A 25,536-nucleotide genomic window follows, 5' to 3' on the forward strand; every position below is an offset into this window, starting at 1 on the left:
GAGCCGAAATCAAGAGTTGGAGGCTTAACCCAGGCGACCCTGCAATCACTGTAACATCTTTATCTCTCTCTGTTCTCTGTGTTTAACCAAATACATAACAGAAAACAGCTGTTATATGGGTGTTAGTCACCCTTGCTCATAATCTGTGTAAATCAGACGAGTGGTTCCACGTTCATCCCCTCGTTCTCTGCCTTGATCCAAAGAGGATGCTCACTCGATGCTAGATGCAATGAGCAAGAGGAAGCCGCTGTTTAGTCCTGCACACGCAGCCTCTTCACAGAGTTTCCTGCTCTTGTAGAGGCAGAGCTTGTGCTGCTGAGGAAGAGGGCTGCCCTATATTCAGTCGGGTCCATGAGAGTGTAGACTTTTGGCTGCATAGATTCACCAAGGAGTCATTGGGCCAGAGGGCAGTAACCACCGTGACTGGAGCTGGACATAAGACGTGCTGTTGGGACTTGGCTTCGCCTAGAGGGACTGACACTAGCAAAGAGCTGTAATGTACCAAGAGCCCACAATGAGTCAGGAATCCTTCTAGACGGACATTCTAGAATACATTATTTCATTCAACTCATCAGCAACCACACAGGCCACACGGTTCTGTCATCTCCACTGCACATAAGAGAAAATTGGAACTAAGATTGGGTGGGTCTGGAAAGTGAACCAAGGTCTTCCAGGCCCTGTCAGGCTCTTCTTCACTTTGACACACAAGTCTGTGTTTGTAAATCTGCATTTGGTCAGCTCATGAAATGGTGGGAAACTTTCTCGCTCACCTAGGCAGTGGTTTTCACAACTCTCTAGGAGACAAAAGAAAATGTACCAAGGAAAATAAGTAAAGCTGATGAAACGTCACTATGGAAATGTTCCAGAAGTAAACAAGTGAATTTGGTTTGAAGGCAGCCAGGCTTGATTTGTTGCCTCTGTTTATCTGAGTCTATCCTCAGGAGCCACATCTGTCCCTTCCTGTCACTCAACTTCTGCTTCTCACAGCCCTAGCTGTGCGAAAACAACATCTCAAACACAGAAGGGAAGGGGCCGCCGCTTCATTCCGCAGCCCTCAGTGCCACATACCATGGGATGGGGAGCATATTTCTGAAAACAAAAGGAATACGTGGTTTAACATTTGGACAGAATGTTTAAATACGGAGCTCTGTGGTTGCCTGTTTGAAGAATATTCGTCGGTCTTTCTTATCTTGGTGTGTTGGGTTTCTGAGTAAGCCTTGTTTTCTTCATTCCCAAAACTATTTTGGGAGTGTCACAGAAAATACACTTGTGACTCAGAAAGGAGGAGGCAACCAATTCCCAACCTCCTATAGATGGTATCAAAGATTAGCTGGGTTTTAGGTTTTTTCCAAAAGCCATGGAGGTTAGAAATCAGGGACCTTCAAGAAAAAAAGGAAGAGAGAGAAAGAACTCCCTACCCCCACCACCAAGGACACATGTACCAAGTAAGCAAAACCAAACCCTTTGGTGTCTGATGGGGGTTCTTAAATCAAATGGGTTATTTCGTATATTTAGCCCATTTACTCTAAGAGTCAAGGCAAAATCCTAAGGTAGATTCTTAAAAACCAGTTTGTTTAAAAATACGTGCAATGTCAGGACCAGATGTGGATGGCTGAGCGACAGGGGAGGGGAGAGTAGTGAAGGTCCATGCACAGTGAGTGTGTGTGTGTATGTGCGAGTGTGTGAAAAATATGGGGTAAAGGAGAATCAAGTGAAGCATTCGGAAGGAAGACGGAAAAGAAAAACCCAAAATAAACCTTGATTTTGGAAGTAAAACCCCATAGCTCAGTTAAATTAGAAAAAAATATATATATAAAATGCTGAGGCTGTCCTAATTATACGTGAAAATTTGGCAAGACAAGAAAGTAAAAGCGGGTATAAAGCAACAGAGGAATTCTGCATTGTACTGATAAATCACTCCATCCCATTTTAGAAAGAACAGGAACTGCTCTGTGGGTTGCTTAATGGTGTATGACACAACATTTTCATTTTATATTTGGAAATGACATTGCTGTGAAGCTACAAATAACTCAAAGTGGAAAATGCTACCACAAACTTCTCATAAACGGGTTCTATTGATGTGTGCCACTTATTTATTTAATAATTTTTATGGCTCTTAAAGCCATTCAGTCGCAGCCATTACCATTTCTGAGTCTCGGGTTGATCTTCTGAGGCAGGACAGCGACCATGGGGCCCATTCTAGAGGACGCAACTCACTCCAAGACCAGGGTTTGCCTAAAGTCAAGTGTTTCCGCAGTCACCAACACTGCCAGTTCGCATGGTGTTTCCCCTGGATCTGATGACTAATTTTGTCAAGTTCACCAAAGACTCTTGAAATGGAGTCTTGTGACTGTTAAAGGAACCTCAGGAAATGATGATGTCCAACCCTCCATCTTAAAAAGTCACGTCTTCATTCCATAGTCCCAGAGGTAACTGGGCAGAAGCACTGAGGGGTTCTGCCAGAAGGAATCCAACCTAGGGACTAGGAACTTCCTAGGAACATTCATTAGGCTCAAAGTGACCACCTCCCCATCAGGAAAGAGCAAGAAGTTCCTCCAATTAATCTGTGGGGGTCTGATAAGTCTATGAATTATAGAGTATATGTCTGAGTTCCTTACTAGTAAATATTTGTGTTCCATTAACCCAGAGATTTCTTCCCTTTCTTACTCAGTTCCTCAAAGCTCTTTTCAAGCTCCGTCATGGTCTTCAAGATCTAGTCCTAAGACTGACCACCCTTGACCTCTGCTCCACCTTTGAGGTGGAAATCTGTATCTGCGTGTAAATGACCTGTTTGGTGTCACCCAGGTGAGGATGGTAAGTTTACCCAAGCCTCCTTAGTGGGACAAAGAAGTCCCTTTTAGCTTAGACACTACTGGACACGTAAGTAACTGGCGGGCACATGCTATGAGCCACTTTCTGTACAAGGCTCTGAGTACACAAGCATATCAAAGGGTAAGAGTCCCTGACCTTGAGGAGATGGCCATCTAGAACGGGAGAGAGACCATAAGAACAGGAACCATTGTATGATGACATCTTTTTATATGTGCTGAGCTCTCTGAAGGCTCTGCAGAGCAAGGGTTTGGGGGAATGACCCACACTTATATTGGGAGCAGGGGTGAAGAGGCCGAAAGCACGAACCAAAGGGTGAGAAAACGAAGGCAGCGTGTGTGGGGAGGGGCAGCAGAGGCGCTGCGGGGAGAGGGGCAGTGAGGACGTGACGGGGGTGCAGCGGCATACTCACGGACTCAGGGGCTTTGATGAACACTTTGCTCCTCCCGAGCTGGAACTGATCACTGTCCATGTTGACGGACTGCAGCAGGTGGAGGACACCTTGTTTCTCGTCCCCTCTCCATGAGGGCCAGGTGGCTTTGGTCAGAATGGCATACCTGTGAGTGCAATTGGGGAGAGAAGGCTCGGACTCAGACCGGACTGCCCACCCAAGGCACCACTGCCGCCGTATCCGGGCCATCCACTCACCTCTGCTCTTGGCGTAGGGATGGATCTCAGCAGCTGTAAAAACCCACCGGGGCCGGCATTCCCAATCCGGAGCACCCGACCTGCCTACTCCCTATCTGCCGGTTTCCATGTTAACACCCTGGGGAAAATCTGCTTTTCCTTTCTACCACTGTCTAAAAATAGCACTGCCGAAGGTCGCCGATGACAACCTTTGGACAAAATCAAATGTTCTTTTCTCAACAGTGATCTCCCGTCGTTTCTCTGGTGCACTTAACGGTTAATGCAAAGAGTTTGATAAAGCTCCCTGTGAGCAGCGGTTATCACTAAGTACCCACGTTCATTTTGACTCACGAGGCCCTGGTGTTTGGTCACTGGCTCTCCCCTCTACTTTCTCTTCCGCTCACTGTGTCCCTGAGAGAACAGCTTCTTCATGCACACTAAACTCTTCACCTCCGCAGAGCCTTGTCCATGCTGCTCCAGGTGTGCCGGTCTGCGAACACCTCGCGTGGCCAGCTCCCATGGCACCGTCCCTCAGTGACACTTGCAAAGGGCCCTGACCGGGCTTTTTGGACTGCCAAAGCCAGAAGAGCCCTCCTTCCATTTTCTCTCATAGAAAATAGTATTTTCCCTTCAGAGTATATATCGTAATTCATAATTATACTCATGTTATTATTTATTTTATTTCTGCCCCCTCTGTGAGGACAAGGGCTTCACGAATGGATGCCACACCTGAGCAGGCGACAGCCCATATCCAGCAGCTCACACAGAGCCTGGGGCTTGGCAGTACTAAGGAACAGTAAATGGCTAAGATCGACGGGCTGCTCTCCCTGCATCAAGTGCTATTCTTGGGGCGTTAGGTGCATGGTCTCATTTTATTCTTCCAGCAACCTGATCAGGTTGGTCTCTCCATTTTGCAGAGTAGGAAACTGAGGCAAATAGAGACTCAATGAAGTCTACTTAGCTAGTAACTGTCGTAGCTGAGATTTGAACCCCCAACTGTTTCTTTAATCATAACACTACATATAAGCCAACGACTGGCTTATGGGTAAGTCTCTTGTTTAAAGGTCATATGGTCTACTACACGTCTATGTTACAAACATTGCAGTTATGTAAGAGGCTGACACAACAGACACAGAAGTACACTACGCGATGTCAAATATAGAAAATCTCAAAGACTTAACGTGGAAGGAAGGGAGGAGAAATCAGACAGGAGTGCAGGAAAGAAGGTGGGGGGCAAGGCCCAAGCGAGGCACATCTAGACACAGCCGTGAATGGGCTCCAGGTCTGGAGAGAAGCCATGTCCTCCTTTGTTCCCAGAAGCTACTACCAGGATTAGACAGACTTATGGCATCTAAGGGAGAAGGGAATCTTAATAAGAAGAGCGGCCATGCCTTCCGGATCCAGAGCTCACTAAGAGCACAAAACCTGGTATTACCCTAAGGGTCACCTGGTTGGGAATAAGGTGATTCTAGGGACCCTCTCTCCTCCTCCCAAATATCCTTATTTTGCTTGACAATGTCTTAAATGTCTTGGAGAAGCAAATCCTCCTATTCCCTAGAGATAAAAAGCTTAAAAATGGGGGGCCCCTGGGTGGCTCAGTCAGTTGAGCGCCCAAGTTTGGCTAAACTTTGTGGGTTTGAGCCCCGTGTCGGGCTCGGCTCCATCAGTGTGGAGCCTGCTTTAGATCCTCTGCCCTCCTCTCTCTCTGCCCTCCCACCCTCCCACTCATGTTCTTTCTCTCTCTCAAAAATAAACATTAAAAAATATTTTTTTGTGTTTAAAAAAAGCTTAAAAATGAAAATAGCTGAAGCCACACCTTTGCATGAATATATTCCTATGTGGCATAATGAAGTCAAACAAATGAAGCCACATATAATGATTGACAGCAGAACCTTTCTAGATATGACTGGGAGGCCCAGTGAACAAGTAGGAATGTGCTGGCAATCTAAATGGAGGAGGGAGAAAAATTCATGCCAGCTATGAGTGAGAGAAAAAAACCAGGCCTCTGACGTGACAGGTCTTTAAGAGTTCAGGTCTGCCATGATTAATCTAATCAATTTAAAAAAATGTTTTATTTCTAAGACAGACAGACAGACAGACAGACAGCGTGAGCAGGGGAGGGTCAGAGAGAGAGGGAGACACAGAATCAGAAACAGGCTCTAGGCTCTGAGCTAGCCCTCAGCACAGAGCCCGATGTGGGGCTTGAACCCACAAACCATGAGATCATGACCTGAGCCGAAGTCGGACGCTTAACCAACTGAGCCACCCAGGCACCCTTAATCTAATCAAAATTTGAAAGGAGAGTCTCTGTATTGTGCAACTGCAAACACAGGTAGCTCTTTGCAATCCACCCCCCCACCCCCCGCCATTAAAGTAATGCTGCATTTCTCATTTGATTTTTTTATAGTAAGGGAGTTGTTTTGCAGAGGCTTTTTCTCCCTTTTCCTGACAAAGCTTCTACGAGTTTGAGTCTGGGTGAGATGTGGGGTTTGAATGGCATCTCCGGGGTACTCTGATCAGGGACCATGGCAGTGGGCCCCTAGCTTTCCTGAAGGCTGATGTGCCCTCCTCACCTCCTTGTGTTCACGAGAGAGACCAGGGCATAACTCTAGGATAAGGCTCTCCCATCCCCAGGTCACTATCTTCCTCTAGGATATGTTGCTGGGAACGGGGTGCACAAGGCGATGCCTCACTGGTACCCGTGAGAATTCTGGAGACATGAGGATCATGGCTTACTTTCCTTCCATCAAGTATTTTTACTTTAAGACCCAACTCTGCCGGTATTTCATCTCAAGCCTATGCAATGGCTGTTCTCTTCACCTCTGACTTGTGAGCTCCTTGTTCTCTCTCAGATGACCAATTGATGTTTCCTCCTCAGAGGAAAAGCAGCCCAGATGCGAGTGACATCTAGCTGCTGGCACTGGGGGTGAGGATGTTCCTGACATCCAAGGACACAAAGGTCTGGACAGCTAATGAGTAGGACGCTCTCGACCCCCCATGCTTTCCTGATGCTTCTTTCTTCTCGCTTGCCCAGGATATGGATTGACTTTCCTCACAAGCGTTCCTTTCCCACCCCTACAATTCTGAGAGGCTAGGTCAGGGGAAGTAGGCTCCTGAGAAAGTGTAAACGGGGCCATAAGATAAACTGTAGGGGGCACCTGGCTGGCTCAGACAGTGGAGCATGTGACTCTTGGTCTCAGGGCTGTGAGTCTGAGCCCCACGTTGGGTGTAGAGATTATAAAGAAAAATTTTAAAAAAAAGATAAATTTCAGAAAGCTCTTCTGTTCCTATCAGATTTTGCTTCCTAAAAATCAGGACCCACATTTGGGTTTATTCCTCAAGCCATGGTAAGGGGCACACGCTGCTTAGCTCTAAAAGTTGTTTTCTAAGAATTTATAGATAGGTATTTTCTTAAGCCGAGACTCAAAGCAACTGCCATGTCTAAGAGCTTTTTAACACTTTCTAAAGATATGAAAGCTGTATCGGGGGTGGTGAATAGGGTATTCCTTCTGAAGGTACTGTAGGATTTAGTTCTGAGCACACGACCCACCGGTGAGGATATTAAGGCATCTTCTGATTTTTAGTCTCTAATTCCCAATCAAGAGGGATGGTTTTGATAAATACAAAGGATTTTTCCAAGAGGAAATGAACACACACAAAGGACTGTTTCCCATTTGCTAAGCCTATTTTCTAAGCTCTAAGTTGTGTCTGAACCAGTCTCTGCTTAGACCCGTGGGCTTCCTTCCCCGGGAAGGCTGGAGGAGGTGTGCACACAGGCATCGCGCTGGGTATTAATACGTCCTTTTCCTTCAGGTTGTTACTTTCTCATTTGGCAGGCTTTCTGTGGATATCTAGAAAGCAACTTTGTAAACCAAGTTTTTATTCTCAGCCATGAGGAGAATAAAGGTCTGGGGCGCCTGGGTGACTCAGTCGGTTAAGTGTCCGACTTTGGCTCAGGTCATGATCTCATGGTTTATCGGCTTGAGCCCTGCATCAGGCTCTGTGCTGACAGCTCAGAGCCTAGAGCCTGCTTAGGATTCTGTGTCTCCCTCTCTCTGGCCCTCCCCTGCTCACACTCTGACTCTATCTCAGAAATAAATAAACATTAAATAAAAATTTTTTAAGGGAGAAAAAAGGTCTGACATGGCTCAATTACTCACAGAGGATCACAGAACAGGACAGACAAGGGCAGGGGCAGATGCTCCCAGCGTTACTTATAGAAGTCAAGTTCGACGGCTTGTCTGTTTTTAATATTTGTTTATTTTTGAGAGAGAGAGACAGAGTGCAAGCAAGATAAGAGCAGAGAGAGAGGGAGACACAGAATCTGAAATAGGATCCAGGCTCAGAGCTGTGAGCACAGAGCCCAATGTAGGGCTCGAACTCACGAACTTAGAGACTGTGACCTGAGTTGAAGTCGGACGTCCAAGTCACCCAGGCACCCCTGTCTGTTTTTTTAATGTTTACTTATTTTTGGGAGAGAAAGACAGAGCACAAGCAGGGGAGGGGCAGACAGAGAGGGAGACCCAGAATCTGAAGCGGACTTCAGGCTCTGAGCTGTCAGCACAGCCCTGGATGCAGGGCTTGAATCCATGAATTGTGAGATCATGACCTGAGCTGAAGTCCGATGCTTAACCGAAGGAGCCACCCAGGTGCCCCTGTTTTTAAATAATATGGAAGGAGGTTTTTTAGAATTGCTTTCTCCAAAAAACAAACAAACAAAACACAAAAAACAACCAACAAAAACCACACAAAAAAAACAAGGTTAAATTTTTTTAAATAGCTGATTAGTTTTCAAAAGTGGTATCAGTTGGAGAGGATTTGCAGGTATCAAATCAAGGGTTTTTAAATACAGGAAAAAACACTGGAGGATAAAATTATGAATGCTTTGGAATTGTTGAGAGCAGGTCTTTCTGAATTAGGGAAGGATGGAGGAAATACTTTTCATTCACTATTTCTGTACTCAATTTCTTTCTCTTAATTAAAAAAAGGGCATTTTCAAAGACAGACAGTTTTGCAAAAAATTTTAATGATTATATAAGCCATGGTTCTCAACTGGCTTTGCACCCTCAGGGGACATTAACAATGTTTGGATATACTTTAGATTGTCACAACTTGGGGGAAGAGAGCGTAGTGGGTGGAGATCAAGGAACTGCTAAGCATCCCACAAGAAAGACTCATCCAGCCCCGAATGTCAACAGCTGAGGTAGAGAAATCCCATTCTAGCTGGTGCTATTGATTTGTTTAAATGAGAGAGAAGTCTTTCATAATTAATATCTCAGCTATTTGTCAGCAAAGGTTGCTGCTACAGTCATGCAAGAACTTGATAGATTTATTTTCTCAACTTCCTGAAGACTTCTTTTCATACAAGTTCTGCTTTCACTATAGGTGTAGTGGCCCCTTTAATCTATTCAGAGAGCAGTGAAGTTTATTCCTAGTCTAGCCAGCCTTCAAAATCATCAGGAATCCTGACCATGTGGAGTCAGAGTCAAAGGGGCTTTTATTATATGGGATGATCCACCTTTTCATCAAGCCTCTCTCTCTCTCTCAACCTTCCACATCAGTGACCTTCCACAGATGAGCACTCATGCTGGTGACCAACAGGCTGGCCATTCCACTCTCAAGACACGAGAAACAAGAACAGTCCCGTGGAAAACACTACTTTATCGGAAGTACTGTGTTTCGAAGACCATAATGAAGCTCGTATTCAGCCTGCTAATTCTTCGTTACACAAAATTTTAATTAAAGAAAATTCTTACATCCTGTTCCTGTATCTATACCAGGAAGACATAATTATTTTCTGATTAAAATGCTAAATATGGTTTCCTTCTTTCTTAACGTAAATAGATGTAGAAAATACAGTGGGGCCTCATTAACGTAGAATCATTAGAGAAGCTAAAATCATGTAATATTTTAAAGACACTATATTCTACCCTTTTCAAAAACAAATACACAAAATAAATAAGAGTAATTTAAGTGCGGGTCCTGCCAAATACACTTTAATGGAAACATGAAAATCAGTTTCAGTTTATATGTGGGCTAGATAAGAATTTTGAGGTTAAAGACTTTAAGCTTATTTTATTTCTTTCTTTCTAAAAAATATTTATTTTTGAGAGTGAGAGAGAGAGAAAGAACATGAGGAGGGGAGGGACAGAGAGAGGGAGAGAGAGAACCCCAAGTAGGTTCTGAGCTATCAGCACAGAGCCCAGGGCGGGGCTTGATCCCATGACCCCCAGGATCATGACCTGAGCCAAAACCAAGAGTTGGACACTCAACTGACGGAACCACCCAGGTGCCCCTTTAAGCTTCTTTTCTTTTTTTTTTTTTTTTAATATTTTTATTTATTTCTAGGCGAGAGAGAGAGAGACAGCGTGAGCAGGGGAGCGTCAGAGAGAGAGGGAGATACAGACTCTGAAACAGGCTCCAGGCTCTGAGCTGGCAGTCAGCACAGAGCCCGACGCGGGGCTCAAACCCACGAACCGCAAGATCATGACCTAAGCGAAAGTCGGACGCTTAACCGACTAAGCCACCCAGGCGCCCCTAAGCTTATTTTCTTAAGTAGGTTAAATGTTTCTCTGAAATCACCTTCATACTATTAATTTGGTCACTCGAGTTAAACCTCAGCCCTCCTGTGTCAAAATTATCAGGAATTCTTAAACTTCTGTGTTACACTACACAGACCAAATACTTGTGGCTACTGATTTATTCTACAAAAAAAAATGGTAAAAAGAGTTCTGTTACAACTTAAAAAAAAAGGACTAATAGCTAAATTTAAAAAATGGGCAAAGGAGCTAAACAGACATTCCTTTAGTGACCCAAAAGCACAAGAAATATGCTTAACATCATTTCCCACTAGGGAAATTAAAATCAAAACCACGAGATCCCACTTCATACTCACTAGGATGACTATAATCAAAGTCAGATACTAACAAATGTTGACAGGGATGCAGATGAAGTGGAGCCCTCAAACACTGCTGGTGGGAATGTAAAATGGTACAGCCACTTTGGAACTCAATCTCACAATTCATCAAAAAAGTTAAATGAAGAGTTACCAAAGAACCCAGTCATTCAATATTTTTTTAATTAAAAAAATTGTAATTTATTTTTGAGAGACAGAGTGTGAGTCAGGGAGGAGCAGAGAGAGAGGGAGACACCGAATCCACAGCAGGCTCCAGGCTCTGAGCTGTCTGCATGGACCTGATGCAGGGCTTGAACTCATAAACCTCAAGATCATGACCTGGGCCAAATTCAGATGCTCAACCAACCGAGGCACCCAGGCACAACCCCCTCCCCCCAAACCCTGGTAATTCTATTTTTAGGTAAGCATGCAAGAGAAATAAAACCATAGGTCTATGCAAAAAATGTGTCCATGAACAATGACAGCCATGTTATTTGTTATTCACGGTAGCCAAAAAGCGGACATAACTGAAGCTTATCCGCTAAAGGACGAACAGGTAAAATGCAATACGCTGTGAAACTGGTGCAAGGGAACATGACCAGGCAGTGAGTCGGAGCGAAGCACAGGCACACACTGCAGCGTGTATGACGCGTACGAACATTACACTAACCGAAAGAAGCCAGACATAAAGGACACACGCTGTGTGATTCTATGTCTACGCAATGCCCAGAACAGGAAATGTTTTGAAAGTCTTTTTACAGAGATTGAAAGAAGTGTGTGCCCGGGAAAGAAGGCAAGGGGAGAATTGGGGGTTGGCGGCTAGGGAAGTGGGGTCACTTTTAGGGGTGATGAAAATGTTCTTAAATGAGTGGTAGTGATGGATGCACAACTCTAGAAAAATATTAAAAGCCTCTGAAATGTATACTTTAAGTGAGTAAATTATATGGTAAGCAAGTTATGTCTCGATAAACCTGTTTAAGTAAAAAAAAAAAAAAAAAAATTCACAGTCACCAGTCTCCTACCTCTGGAGGAATTTTTGGAAGACACGCCGATAGGCGTAACCAGCTCTTCTCACTCGGATGTTTTCTTTCAGACCCAGGTATTCTACTTGATGCTTCACCCTGTCAAGGAGAAAAAGGAGTTGGGACATTACTGGATAATTCTTTCACCTCGGTCTCCTAGCCACTATCCCCTCAAACCCCCAAATACAAGCGACAGGGAAACACTGAAAAGACTAGAATTTAGGAGCTCCTCTTTATGCAAACAGACCAGAAGGGATGCTGCCCAATTCATGAATAATTGAATAAAGCCAATCTGATCTTCACATGCACTCAGTTGAATTTTGTAAAAAAAAAAAAAAAAAAAGGAAAGAAAAGACTAATTTCTAGGGTTCAGAGTCTGAGCATCAGGTTATACAATGTTAATTTAAAACTATTTTAGGGGTGCCTGGTTGGCTCAGTTGGTTCAGCATCTGACTCTTGATTTCAGCTCAGGTCATGATCTTGCAGTTGTGAGATTGAGCCCTACGTTGGGCTCTGTGTGGAGAGCTCAGAGCCTGCCTGGGATTTTCTCTCTCCATCTCTCTCTGCCGCTCTCCCATCTGTGCATGATCTCTTTTCTCTCTTTCTCAAAATAAATAAATTAAAAAAAATTTTATTGTGAGATACAGCAATTACAGAAGGTTTTATGGATCTATTTCAAAAAAATAGTAAAACAAAAAGCTCTATGCCTATCATTGAAACTGTAAACCAAAGTATCAGTTTTTCAAAAGACTAAAGGAAATGCTGTTTTTTTTGTAAGGTGAGGTTCTCTTTTATTTACTTATTTATTTTCCCCTTTTTGGAGAGGAAAGGAACAGAAAGAGAGGGAGAGAGAAAATCTCAAGCAGGTTCCATACTCAGCATGGAGTCCAACACGGGGCTTGATCTCACAACCACAAGTTCATGACCTTAGCAAAAATCAAGACTCGGACACTCAACCAACTGACCCACCCAGATGCCTCTAAAGGATACAACTTTTAACTCTGGAAGTAAATGACGCTAGAGCGATTTTTGTTCTCAACTCTAACTTAATAGTAACTAGACCTAGTGAGGTTATACTTCTAGGCTTTTCAAATACAGTGTAAGAGAGGGAATATAAAATGATGAATATGAAATACCCAAATTAAAAATGTTGTAATAACATGTGAAAATTAGAGTTGTAGTTGGTTTTTAGGACAGTAAAAACCTGTCAGCATGTTTTGGAAAATGGATGCAGGTACTCCTAGATTGATGTTCTCACACAGGATTAGAAAATGCCCCATGCCCCACACCTTGCGGATGCTAGTTCAGTAACCTGGGAGGTCTGGGGTGGTGTGCCGACCTGGGGACTGTGAAAACCCGCCCCTTCCTGAGAAGCACAGTGTCCTGGAGGCCGAGTGGCAGATCCTGGACACTAGCTTCTGACTGTCCTCTCGGGGAGATAAATGGTGCCTTTGCTGTAGACATTTCAATGGGCTGGTTGAAAACAGATTGGAAACATGAGATTTGAGGGAAATGAGGAATAAAAAGTACGCTTCCCCTCTCTTTTGAAGCCACGGTGTCAGAACTGTGCTGTGGCAGGGAAGCAAATCCCATCCTCCCCGCTGAGCACATTTGGGGTCGTCAGCACTAACAATGGCTCGGGCTCCCGGAGATACGCCCCTGGTGAACTGCTGCCCTGGAAAGACAATTAGCAGCAGCCTCCCTACAACTTCCCATAGGTGCCCGACAGCGGTCTCTCCAGCCAGGCTCTCGTGAAAGCCTCCTTTCCAACCAGGCTCTGCACTTGCCCATACCCATCATGTGCCGGTCTGAGCCGCGCTATGCAAGGTGCTCAGGAACCGGCAAAGGCCATTGCCATGGTTTCTGCTGAAGACCTTGCAGACAGCACAGTGGTTTGCAGCCAGCTTCCAGAGCTGGGTTCCTCGTATGCCACCGGGTAACCTCTCTATGCCTCACTCTCTACTCCTATAAAATGAGGATGGTGATGTTAGTTCTTTCTTCCTTGTTGGGTACATTCCATGTACAGCACTCAGCTGGCCCCTGGCCTGCGTGACATACAGCTGCTATTATTCTGATATAAACACAGGTACAATAAGTAAGCCAGGAAAGCAGACTAGAGAAAGAGATGGGTTGTTCACAGTGAGGAGACTCCAGAAGGGGACATGTGCCTGGCTCTGCAAGGGTGAGATGAACTCACCGGGTGCAGAAGAGGGAGAGGCAGGGGGCACAGTGGAAGGGAAGGCACAAAGACAGCAAAGTCTGTGGCATGGGGTGGTGCGCGACGAACAGGTGGAAAACTAAGCTGGAAGGAGGGACAGAGCCTTGACTGCCCTCGGAGAGATGAGGTGACACAGTGAGGGATGTATGAGAAAAGCCTCAAATCCCACTGTTCTTACTTGAACTAGAATCCATAAATGTCAACTCCTTTAGGATAATTACTTATTTCAAAAGGGTTAGGGTTAGGGTTAGCAGGCTCCAGGCTCTGAGCTATCAGCACAAAGCCTGACGTGGGGCTCAAACTCACTAACTCTGAGATCATGACCTGAGCTGAAGTAGGATGCTTAACTGACTGAACCCCACTGGCGGCCCAAGGTAATTACTTTTTAAAACAACTTTCATAGGGGCACCTGGGTGGCTCGGTGGGTTAAGCATCCAAGTCTTGGTTTCGGCTCAGGTTATTATCTCACAGATCGTGGCTTTGAGCCTCACATCAGCTGTATGCTGACAGCACAGAGCCTGCTTGGAATTCTCTCTCTCTCCACCCCCCTCCCCCTACCCCCTCAATAAATAAACTTAAAAAAATTAAACATTTATAGAAAGAAGTAATATTCAATATCCACGTTTGATTTGTGACACACAACTGGTTAACTAAGGGAGCAGAAATCAGATTCAGGGAAATAACCAATATTCCTTCCTCATATCCTCCAAATTCAAAATTCACCACTGGCCTTTTCTCTCTTAAGGACAATACACACAAGGGTATCAATTAGAGGTACTTGCTCATTTTAAGTATTTTTCATACATATTGGCTTCCTGCCGAGCTTTTGAAGCAAGGGAATGCATCACCCATTGATTCAAGTAGAAACATTCTATTCCCATAAATCACATAGGAAAGACTATGCCTCATGTTTAAAAAATGGCTTTATTCACTGTAACTTCCATCACCATGACATTTCCTTATGGGAATTTTCTTCAACAGGACGGTCCAGTTAGCATATTCTGTCCTGTTCAGGGTTTTCTGTAATCAAAGGATCCAAAGTGATTTTTTTTCATGTCCCTGGAGCACTGTCCCCGCCTCAGTGAACACCAACCCGCCTGCCAATGCCCGGCCGCACCGTTTCCCCAGGTCCTGCCATTCCGCCACTCGGGGCAAATCTTCTCCACGACTTTCCCTGGCCATTAACCCAAGTAGGTCAAAGCCTGAGAGCTCTGCCGGAGCCGCCGTTCTGGACCCAGGGCAAGCAACTTCGCCAGAGCCAAACACAAACACATTTTCAACAGGAAGAGAAAAATAAACCACACCCCATAAACTTGTGGAATGAGTAACCCTGTCCACCAAGAACTTCAATTGACCGTGTAATCCCTGCCAAAGAACCACGCTGCCTTTCACAGCCCCTGACTCTCCACCCTCAGAAGTGAAACCATCTGTCCCACAAGAAACCTAAAACAGGATGGGGGGGGGGGAGGGGCGGGGACGCAACCCAGGAAGCAATCCTACTGGATAATTGAATCAACACTGGACCAACACATACCTTAGGCTTCTTGACACCTGTTTGCATGACGTATGTTCTGAAGTTCCTTACTTCAACTCAAATAAATGATGGGATTAAAAGATTTCTTTAAAGGAAAACATCACTGTGGCAGATTCTATGAGAATTTACTGAATAAACGTATTCAACGTCTCCGTTTTGTGATATTTTTAAGACTCAGTTTGGATTTTATGAGAAGGAAGTGTCAGAGATGGGAATCTTTCAACCAGTAGCTCTAAGAAAATGTCTACATTAGAGGGACTTTGAGCAGAGCGATCTCTACGGGGTAAGGGAGAGTGGGCTGGGAGGTGCTGTATTTGCAGGGGGAGCAAGATGTTTTCACTGAAGATGATGTTTATTGGAAAGGGCTGGGGAAGGGAAGCTGGATGGGATATGGAGTAGGGGGAAGGGCGGGCTAAAGCCCCCCTGAGCCCTGCCTCTGCTTCCAAAACTCCTGTAATCTGTTTCTGAGGTTGCCTCTGTCATCACCCTTCTACCGTGTGTGCACACGTGCGTGAGACGTAATGCAGTGTGTATGCTGTGAGCGCGTGCGGGGGGAGTGTGGGAGTGACGTGGAGACAGGCAGAGGCAGGCTGACAGAACCGGGGGCCAGGGTCTGGGAGAGTTTATTCAGTCAGACTGAAGGAGACCCCGTTTTGAATGGAGTCTCTTAGTTTAACGAGGAAGAAATTGAGGACTGAGGAGATTACGTGAGACATGTCTCACCCAAACTACTTAGTGACAGGCCAGCACCACAAGAAGTTCTTCCAGATCCCAGCCCGGCCCACTGCCCCAGATCAGCCGTTCTCAAAGCATCAGCTGTTCTCAGACCATCAGCATTAGCATCACCTGCAAGCCTCTTATAACCGCACAGTCCTGGGCCCCACCCAAACCCACTGAACCTCTGGAAGCAGGGCACAGCCACTCGAGTTTAACAAGCCCCTTAAGGGATACTCTGGTGCATCTGTAAGCTTGAGAACCAATGTAGGAAGGCAAAAAAGAAGACGTTTTCTATCTTCAGGTGGGAAGGAGTGACGCTGCTACCCCCTTAGCCTCCAAGGAGAAACTGAGTGACCCGTTTCAGAAAAGCAGAAGGCAAATTAAGTACATCAAGGGGAATGACCAGAAGGGGATGGTCAGGTGCCTCCATCAGAGGAACTAACTACCGTGGAAGATAAGATTCCAGGGAAACCTGATGACTGCTGGGAACAACCACAGGGCTGTCAAATGCATAAGTCACGAGAATAATTCTCAGGGGCGATTAGAGATGTTGGGTCGGGGTCAAACTGACGTGGACAAAGACCACAGGGCTTGCTAATACAAGTCATCCGAAGCTGGACTCATCACCTAGGGCAAGTGGGCCCTCCTTGGAGCTGTGGAGTAGCCGCCTGATACTGTTTAAGAGGAATTCCTGCCGGAAATTCCATAGAAATGACACTTCAGGAATGTGCACCTATTTCACCTATTTTTTTTTTTATTTTTCAATTTTATTTTATTTTTAGACAGAGTGTGAGCAGAGGAGAGGGGCAGAGAGAATCTTTTTTTAAACTTTTTTTTCCCCTAAATTTATTTATTTATTCTGAGAGAGCAAGAATATAAGCAGAATAGGGGCAGAGAGAGAAGGAGAGAGAATTCTAAGCAGACTCCACGCTGTCTGCACAGAGCCCAATGTGGGGCTCGAGCCCAGAAACCATGATATCATGATCTGAAATCAAGAGTTGGACGCTTAACCTACTGAACCACCCAGGTGCCCTGAAAGAGAGAGAGAGAGAGAGAGAGAGAGAGAGAGAGAGAGAGAGAGAGAGAGAGAGAGAGAGAGAGAGAGAATCTTTAGCACAAAGCTCAGTGTGAGGCTCAATCCTACAACTCAGGGATTGTGACCTGAACTGAAATCAAGAGTCAGACACTCAACTGACAGAGCCACCCAGGCACCCCAGGAACATGCATCTACCGACGAGATGACTTAGCATACTGTATGCTGACAAGATGGCAGGCTGCTATGGCCTACAGCATCAAAAGGTGAGAAAACAGACTCAGCTGCACAAGCAGTGGGAAAATACATATGGGGACCGGGAGACAGTGAGTGCTGGAGCCTGGGCATTTTCCTCACCACTCATTTCTTCCGTCTCGTAACGGATCAAGTCTCAGCTGCCTGCATGCTCAGAAAGGGCCTGCTCTGGCAGGAAGGGAATGGGCCTACACACGTCTCTCAGGGGAGGGAGTTGGCAGCCATGACTTTCCCTCCTGGTCTTGCCATTCTGGACGCTAACTTCGATAAGTCACTTGATACCCAAGTCTATCTAATTTTCTCCAAGAGAGAAAAGAAAGAAGATAGTAATTCAGTATGCTCCCGTCTAGGGACGTGAATGCCTGTTGACAACTGTGGGCTCCTCCCTCCGAGGGTCCAGTCGTCACAATGCCTTGCCTGGGGCCCTGCTTCCCATGTGCCCATGGACGGTGCGTCTTAGGAACATGCATCTGAATCCTCCAACCGGAGAAGACTGTATTTTCTAGTCATCATTAATACTTTCCTCCTCAACACCCCATTCCATCCTGCACAGGCCACATCCCTAAATGCCAGCTGCGGGAGGAACAGTGACCCAGGATTCCTCAGGGGTCAGAGCAGGGAGGGCTCTCCACGTGCTGTGCGCCACATGTCTCCCTGTGGCTTGTTCCCTCCCAGACGGAGTCACTCTGCTCATGAACAGTCCTCAGGGGCAGGTGCCAAACCTAGGGCACGCCCCCCAGGGCCCCTGAAAACGACAGACTGCTTTCCACCAGCTCTTCAGGCCTCCCCTCATAGCTCTGAGAGAGCATTCCAGGCCACATCCTGTGGGCTGTGATGAGGAGCTGAGTGCACTGCGAAATATCTACACAGGGCCTCACACTGACTTTAAAACCACCCTGACTGGGCAGTTGTAAGGTTTTGTTGTTGGTTGGTTTTTCCTTTTTCCCCATCTGTCTCCAGAGTAGCCAAGATCAACAGTATTATAAATTGCTAATTGTGGACTGAATGGCACAGCTAACATTTTAGGAAAAGACAGGAGGGAGGGAAAAGAAGGTTTCATCCGTCATGAAAAAGTTAAGACACAAAATGCATCTGAGAACAATTTAAACTGCTTCTGAGCGTAAGGTGGCCCCTTTGACCAGAGGGAACATGTACCGGGGCCCACCTCCACCGGCCTCAACTTCCCCATCTGCCGTTTTTTTTTTTTTTTTTTTTTTTTTATTTTATTTCTAGGAGAGAGAGAGAGACAGACAGACAGACAGCGTGAGCAGGGGAAGGTCAGAGAGAGAGGGAGACACAGACTCTGAAACAGGCTCCAGGCTCTGAGCTGGCAGTCAGCACAGAGCCCGACGCGGGGCTCGAACCCACAAACCGCGAGATCATGACCGAAGCGAAAGTCGGACGCTTAACCGACTAAGCCACCCAGGCGCCCCGCCCATCTGCCGTCTTGACATACCTGCTCTCCTCCCAGTCTCGGGGCTTCTTGGTTTCGTTCGGTTTTATGCAGCGGATGTAGTGAGGTGTACACTTCATCAGGGTGCTCACGAGGTCATTGGCTTGTTTCTAGAAAGGAAGAATCACATCAAATGGAAGCACAGAATTTTCCCTCAAGCAGACTGACTTTCAAAGGGCATCTGTGAAACTCTAGTGCGGACATTTACAGCTAGAAATTAATCTTCATGACTTGCTCGTTAAGCTTATCTCTGCTCGACTATACTTTCTTAAGGCTCTACTAACTTTTATGATGACTTTAACACCTGCAAACAGGTTTGAAGTTAGATTTTTGAAAACAAGCAGGTCTTCTTAGTTTATAAAATAAAACAAAAAAACCCAGTATATCTTCGCATGCAACTCTTTTCATGAGAAGGAAGCACGCCAGTTATTAACAAATTTAGTTTTATATTGATTGAGGGCCTTTGCAAGCACATTGTTCTCATAAGCTTTTTTGGTGCACAAGCAGAGCGGGGAAGAAAAATTATCTGCAAGATTATAGCATTAGAGGCCCCTGTACTCTCTTTCCAGGCAATTCCACCAGTGTGGAATCACCTTATTAAAATGATGTAAATGAATAAAGAGTGAGAGCTGTATAAGAAGCTCAGAATTTATAACTCTTTTCTTTTAAAAAAAAAAAATATTTATTTTGAAAGAGAGAGAGTGCATGAGCAGGAAAGAGACAGGAAAAGAAGGAGTGAAAGAATCCCAAGCAGGCTCCATGCTGTGACCACGGTGCGTGGTTTGGGACTTGACCCCACAAACCGCGAAATCATGACCTAAGCACAAACCAAGAGTCGGTAGCTTAACCAACTGAGCCATCCAGGAGCCCCGTATAGATCTTTCCATATGCCACTTCATTCGCCGGCTTCCTTAGCATGTCTTTTTATAATCCTGTAGCATCTGAGCCGTACTGGTGCACCAACTCACCTAGTCCCTCACAAAAGACCCAATGTGAAATCATCTCTCGCTACCTGTGCACTGGGTACCCAAAAGGAAACTGGGCTCAAGCAGAGAAAGCCACATAAAATTTAAGCTGGAATTGCTTTTGATGTATTTAACATCATGAGTATCTCAGACTAGGAGGAAACGGGAACAGGGCCCACATCGGCACTCCCAACACCACACAGCTGTGCACTTGTGGGGCCCAGGATGGGGCACACGGAAACCCTCCTTCCAAGCAAATCAGTGTGAAGAGGGAAAACCTCCAAAGGAAAATAGAGGAAGGACCTCTAAAGCCAGAAAACCATTACAAAGTCAGCAGAAGAGATCTGCCTCCAGTAGGCAACTCTCTCTCAATTAGGGCTTTTCTGTTTTCATGGGTTTGGGAGGGAAATCTGAAACCCTTGAGAAAGATGCTTGAGTATATTCAAAGCAAGATGTTCACTGGTGAATTATGTGCTCTGTTTAGATGTCCAGAATATAGTTTTTTTGTTTTGGTTTTTTTTTTTTTTTTTGCAGTGCTTAGAAGGACAAAGCTATAGAGGTTGTGTGGCCAAAGCAAAGCCCTACAGTGAAAAAGTACATCGATTTGTATTTCCCCTTTCGATGGAGATTGTACCTGAGAACAAATCTGATGATCTTTGTGACACAAGAGGTGAAGCTGGGCAGGGCCTGCTTATAACAAGGCTTTTTTTTTAAGTTCCCCAGCTTGTAATTTTTATTTTTTCTATTTTAATTTTTTAATTTTATTAAAACTTTTTAGTTTCCAAGAATAACTCGGCAGGCCTTTACTCCTAAGCATTTCACAGCATACCCTCACTTTTCACCTTTGTGTGAGATCACACAGGGGCAAGTGTGATTTACAGGACATAGGTTTCTCTGGCCCCAAGTAGTAGTGGAGTAACATTTACTGAATATGCACCAGGTGCTAGACACATGAAACTTCTCATTTCTGCCTCACATTTCGAACACATAGCTACTACTATATTATTTCCATTTCTTAGACGAGAAAACCAGGCCATAAAGAGAGTATTGCTCAAGATGTCACAGATTACTGACAACAGAGTGGAGGCCTGAACCTAAGTGTGCGAGCTACCACGTCTGTTCCTTAACCACAATGCTCTCCCGCCTTCTTAGCAAGATAGGAGCTGGTTCGGTGTGATAAAGAAGGAATGAACACAATCATCTAGGAGTAGGTAAAGCCTGTAGGCTGTGACATAATTCATTTTGGCAAACAGGAATACACCTTACCCATCAAAATTATCCTGAATTTAGCTATGGGGTCAATTTTAGATGTCTCCTAAGCTGGTTGGGAAGCAGCAACCAGATTTATCCTGACTAGACAAGAACGGTCCATGAGTTAGGACAGAAGGAGACCAGAGGCACTTATTTACCCAACAGAAGCCTAAGTCCAAACACACAGAAGGGACAGTGAGTAAAGGCTCAGGGTGAAGGCTCCTCCTTGTACCTTCAACACAGATTACTAGGAGCTCGAGGTGGGGTCTTGTCTCTATTATTTGCAAGCTTTCTGACAAATCGCTACATATCTCGGGGCCTCAGTTTCTCCATCTGTAAACAAAATGGATTCAAACTGGAAGACCCCTAACATCCTAATCTAAAGGCTCGAGAAGATGTTACAAGGCAAGCAGTCCAGTCCCCGCACGGTGCTTTCATCTCCTGCTGTATCCACTCCTCAGAGTCTCTGCTTTCACTTAAATGAAGCCGCAATCCTGTCCACTTTGCCAGTGCTGAGCTCGGTGCCATTTCCCAACAGCATCAATCTTTAGCTCTAATTTCAAAATTGGTCCCTTCCAGCCACAACAATGCAGAATTTAGTGAAGCCTCAAAATCAAAAGGCGCTAGTAAATATACAATGCTATTATTTACAAACAAGAAAACAGGAGTTCTCACCAAATGAATATTCATTACTTAGATCCTACAGATTAGTTTCTTTTTTTTTTTGAGGATTTCTTTTTTTTTTTTTTTTAATGTTTTTTATTTATTTCTAGGGGAGCGAGAGAGAGAGAGACAGCGTGAGCAGGGGAGGGTCAGAGAGAGAGGGAGTCACAGACTGAAACAGGCTCCAGGCTCAGAGCTGGCAGTCAACACAGAGCCCGACGCGGGGCTCGAACCCACGAACCGCAAGATCATGACCCACGCAAAAGTCGGACGCTCAACCGACTAAGCCACCCAGGCGCCCCTAGATCCTACAGATTAGTTTCAAATTTAAAAGTATTAGAAAACAATAAAATACCCAACACAAAAACTACCTTGAACATAAATTTGATTTTGCTTCCAAGGAACTTGAGATTTTTTTTTTAATTTCTAGGAGAGAGAGAGAGAGACAGCGTGAGCAGGGGAGGGTCAGAGAGAGAGGGAGTCACAGACTCTGAAACAGGCTCCAGGCTCTGAGCTGGCAGTCAGCACAGAGCCCGACGCGGGGCTCGAACCCACGAACTGTGAGATCATGACCTAAGCGAAAGTCGGACGCTTAACCAACTAAGCCACCCAGGAGCCCCTTGAGATCTTTTTTTTTTTTAACGTTTATTACTTTTAAGAGAGAAGGGGCAGAAAACAAGCAGGGAAGGGGCAGAGAGAAGGAGACACAGAATCAGAAGCAGGCTCCAGACTCTTGAGCTGTCAGCACAGAGCCCGACACGGGGCTCGAACTCACAGATCGCGAGGTCATGACCTGAGTTGAAGTCGGACGCTTAACCGAATGAGCCACCAAGGAGCCCCTGGATCTCTTTAAATGTGTGTACTTTAGGGCTATCATTTAGAGGATACTGAAAATCTATAGTGCTGTGGATATGGAAGGTGTAAGAGATTGGCCATGGCTATGCAGCTCTTAGAGGTGTTTCAGAGGGTATTAAAAAAACAGAATTTCATTCCTACGTGGAGGTATAGCATCAGACAGAGACACGGACCATGTAGTCCACAAAGGAGGGTACCACGGGGGGTGAGGGGTAAGCATATGGACAGTACTATAATCTTACAGAAGCTGGCTGACTTGAGGTTGACCTCCTCAGACAACAGCAATCTTTGCAGTCCATGCAATCCTGAATACTTTTGAGTATACCCAGAAGGTGGCAATTGTGAGCATTCAACCAGACAAGAATGTGAGCCCAAGTCTTCCAAGGAAGAGAAAAATGCCCCGACCTCCACCCTCTGGTTTTTAGGGAATAAACTCAACTGAGAATCCAGACCACTTGAAAGTGAGTCATTGAAACCTTGATGATCTGGGCCCCTTGGATCTAAATGTGACAGTCTTGTGACTAGATTTTCCAGCCCAGAGCTAATCCTTATCCAGGGCCTTGAAGTGAAGGCATGAGTCAGAAGCTTCACACAGACATTTCTATCTGAGGCCTCATGAGAATGGCATCTGCTCTCTGCCTTCAACTCTTGGCTCCAGTGAACTCAACGCAGAGATTGTCCCAGGGCTACTAAATGTCTCTAGTACTTTGAACATGACTGTCCCTAGTCCGAGAGGACTCTACCCTCTAGTTCAAAACCCAGCTTGCATCTGACTTCCTTCTCTAAACCATAAGTCTTCTCTTGACTAGAATCTTCTCATTGCTATGAGGTTTTTTTCAGTTTTTTTAATTTTTAAAAATTTTTTCTTACAAATAGTTTATTGTCAAGTTGGTTTCCATATAACACCCAGTGCTCATCCCCACAAGTGCCCTCCCACATGCCCATCACCCCCCTCCCCCCCACATCCATCAGTCCTCAGTTTGTTTCTCAACATTCAAGAGTCTCTCATGGTTTGCCTCTCTCCCTTTCACCCACCATTTCCCCCCTTCATCTCCCCCTTGTTCCTCAGTAAAGTTCCTCCTAATCCTCCTATACGTGCAAACATATGATATTTGTCCTTCTCTGCCTGACTTATTTCGCTCAGCATAACACCCTCAAGGTCAATCCACGTTGCTACCCATGGCCAGATTTCACTGTTTCTCATTGCCATGTAGTATTCCATGGTATAGTAACCACATCTTCTGGATCCATTCGTCCGTTGATGGACGCTTAGGCTCTTTCTATGTTTTAGCTAATGTTGAGAGTGCTGCTATGAACATTGGGGTACATGGGCCCCTATGCATCAGCACTTCTGTATCCCTTGGGTAAATTCCTAGCAGTGCTATTGCTGGGTCATAGGGCAGTTCTATTGTTATTTTCCTGAGGAACCTCCACACTGTTTTCCAGAGGGGCTGTACCAGTTTGCATTCCCACCAACAGTATAGGTTTTAAAGATCATTTCCTTTATTCCAGCCAGTCTTCTCGTCCTCAGGGGCTGCAAAGCAGGCCTCCATACAAGAAACACTCAGAGAAGAAAGCCAGCTACCAGAACATACGACCACCATGGTATCCATCAGGCGGGGGTCGTTGAGGACACGGTGAGAAGGCTGAGCAGGATTTGGATACACCGAGCCAGGGAGAAGGCATGGACACACACATCTAGGAGCTCACTAAGAATGACGCAGAGATGAGTAAGCAAGGTGTGGCGCCAAGGACGGTGCCGAAGGAGCAGTGTAACAGATCAGGTACATTTTGTGCTTATGAGGTTTCAGGCAGCATGCTAAATGTCTAAGATGGATTGCTGAATTTAATATTACAACCCCCTCCCCCCATCCCGATAGGTACAAAGATCCCCATCTTACAGATAGATAAAGCAAATGACGCACTGAGAGTTTAGGTAATTTGCTGGCAATCACAAGCTAGTAAAAGCCAGAGCTGGGATTTCACCACAGACAACGGACCCCCCAAAGCCCTACTGTTAGATGATCCTATTGATTATAAAACTGCAGTGGTATTTAACTGATATTTTTAAAAAAGAGTTTAGTGACTTTCTCAAAGAAGTATATGATTAAGTGTGTTTGATGCAAACTTTAAATTCAGAGTGTAATTAGGGACAATGAATTTCATCTCACAATGGCTCAGGTGATGCAGTGCACTCTCCACAGGGGCTTCCCAAAAACACCGTAAGAACTCCTCGTGTGAAGATACCATGGGGGCAAAAGTGCTCATAATTTGCAGAAAGGCGGGGCCTGAAAGATCCAGTGAGGAGGGTGCATAAATTGCCCCCAAAAGTCCCAGAATTTCAAGTACGTGAAACTCCGTAATTGGCAAGTATTGGGGTCTAGTCTGGAAAAAGGTCATTGAAATCCAGAATGTGGGGGTGCCTGTCAGTTAAGCATCCAACTTCAGCTCAGGTCATGATCTCATGGTTTGTGGGACTGAGCCCCACGTCTGGCTCTGTGCTGACAGCTCAGAGCCTGGAGCCTGCTTGGGATTCTGTGTCTCCCTCTCTCTGGCCCTCCGCTGCTTGTGTTCTGTCTCTCTCAGGAATAAACAAACATTTAAAAACTTTTTTTAAAAACTCCAGAATGTGGCTCTCATTCATAAAATCCTCTGATAGTTTAATGTGTATTCTTCCAGATTCTGTTTAAAGAAAGCCATTTCCTCTTAGAGAGTAGCTAGTTAGCATCTGCTGACTATGAAGCTATGACGTACTTAATATCCATCTGGGTTCCCGTACAGCCAAGTCAAATTTAGGGTGCATCCTTTCTCAAGCAGCAACATTACTTCTGGGCATCTCCTGTAACCATTCTGTTACATCTCACTGACCTCATCCTGGCCCAAGGGTACAGATTCTGACTCCTAGAAAACCCTGCCTCTTATAGGAATCTGTAAACTTCCCACAAATAGAACAAACCTTTATTTTGCTTCCGGCAGTCGTTGGGCGCCCTTTCTTGTCAGCTTGCAGATTCTCCGGAAATAAAGACTTTATAAAAGGTCTGGAAAAAGAGAAAGAGAAGCAGTTAGCAATCAGCGGCTACCTCGGGGGACGAAAGCCTGCTTCAGTACAGAATGGAAGGGAGGGCTGTCCAGAAGCACATAACTTTGGCTCTGGAAGGCCATCTGACTCCAAGCACGAGCCATCAAGGTGTGACCTGGGGAAATAAGCAGTGGACAAAA

The 25,536-nt window shown here is 45.3% G+C and overlaps 1 protein-coding gene across 1 annotated transcript in view; it reads right to left on the reverse strand.

The window, feature by feature from the left end:
* The window catches only part of MYO1E (myosin IE), a 209,459-nt gene that overhangs the window by 39,287 nt on the left and 144,636 nt on the right, over nt 1-25,536 (reverse strand). The window contains exons 16-19 of the mRNA XM_039230661.1: nt 25,274-25,355; nt 18,587-18,693; nt 11,374-11,472; nt 3,242-3,386 (exon numbers count right to left, since the gene is read on the reverse strand). Of these exons, the coding sequence (XP_039086592.1) occupies nt 3,242-3,386; nt 11,374-11,472; nt 18,587-18,693; nt 25,274-25,355 (433 nt within the window). The remainder of the gene's footprint in view (nt 1-3,241; nt 3,387-11,373; nt 11,473-18,586; nt 18,694-25,273; nt 25,356-25,536) is intronic.

This window comes from Hyaena hyaena, unplaced genomic scaffold (genome assembly GCF_003009895.1).
Source record: "Hyaena hyaena isolate Hyena2069 unplaced genomic scaffold, ASM300989v1 scaffold_49, whole genome shotgun sequence".
Lineage (NCBI taxonomy): Eukaryota > Metazoa > Chordata > Mammalia > Carnivora > Hyaenidae > Hyaena > Hyaena hyaena.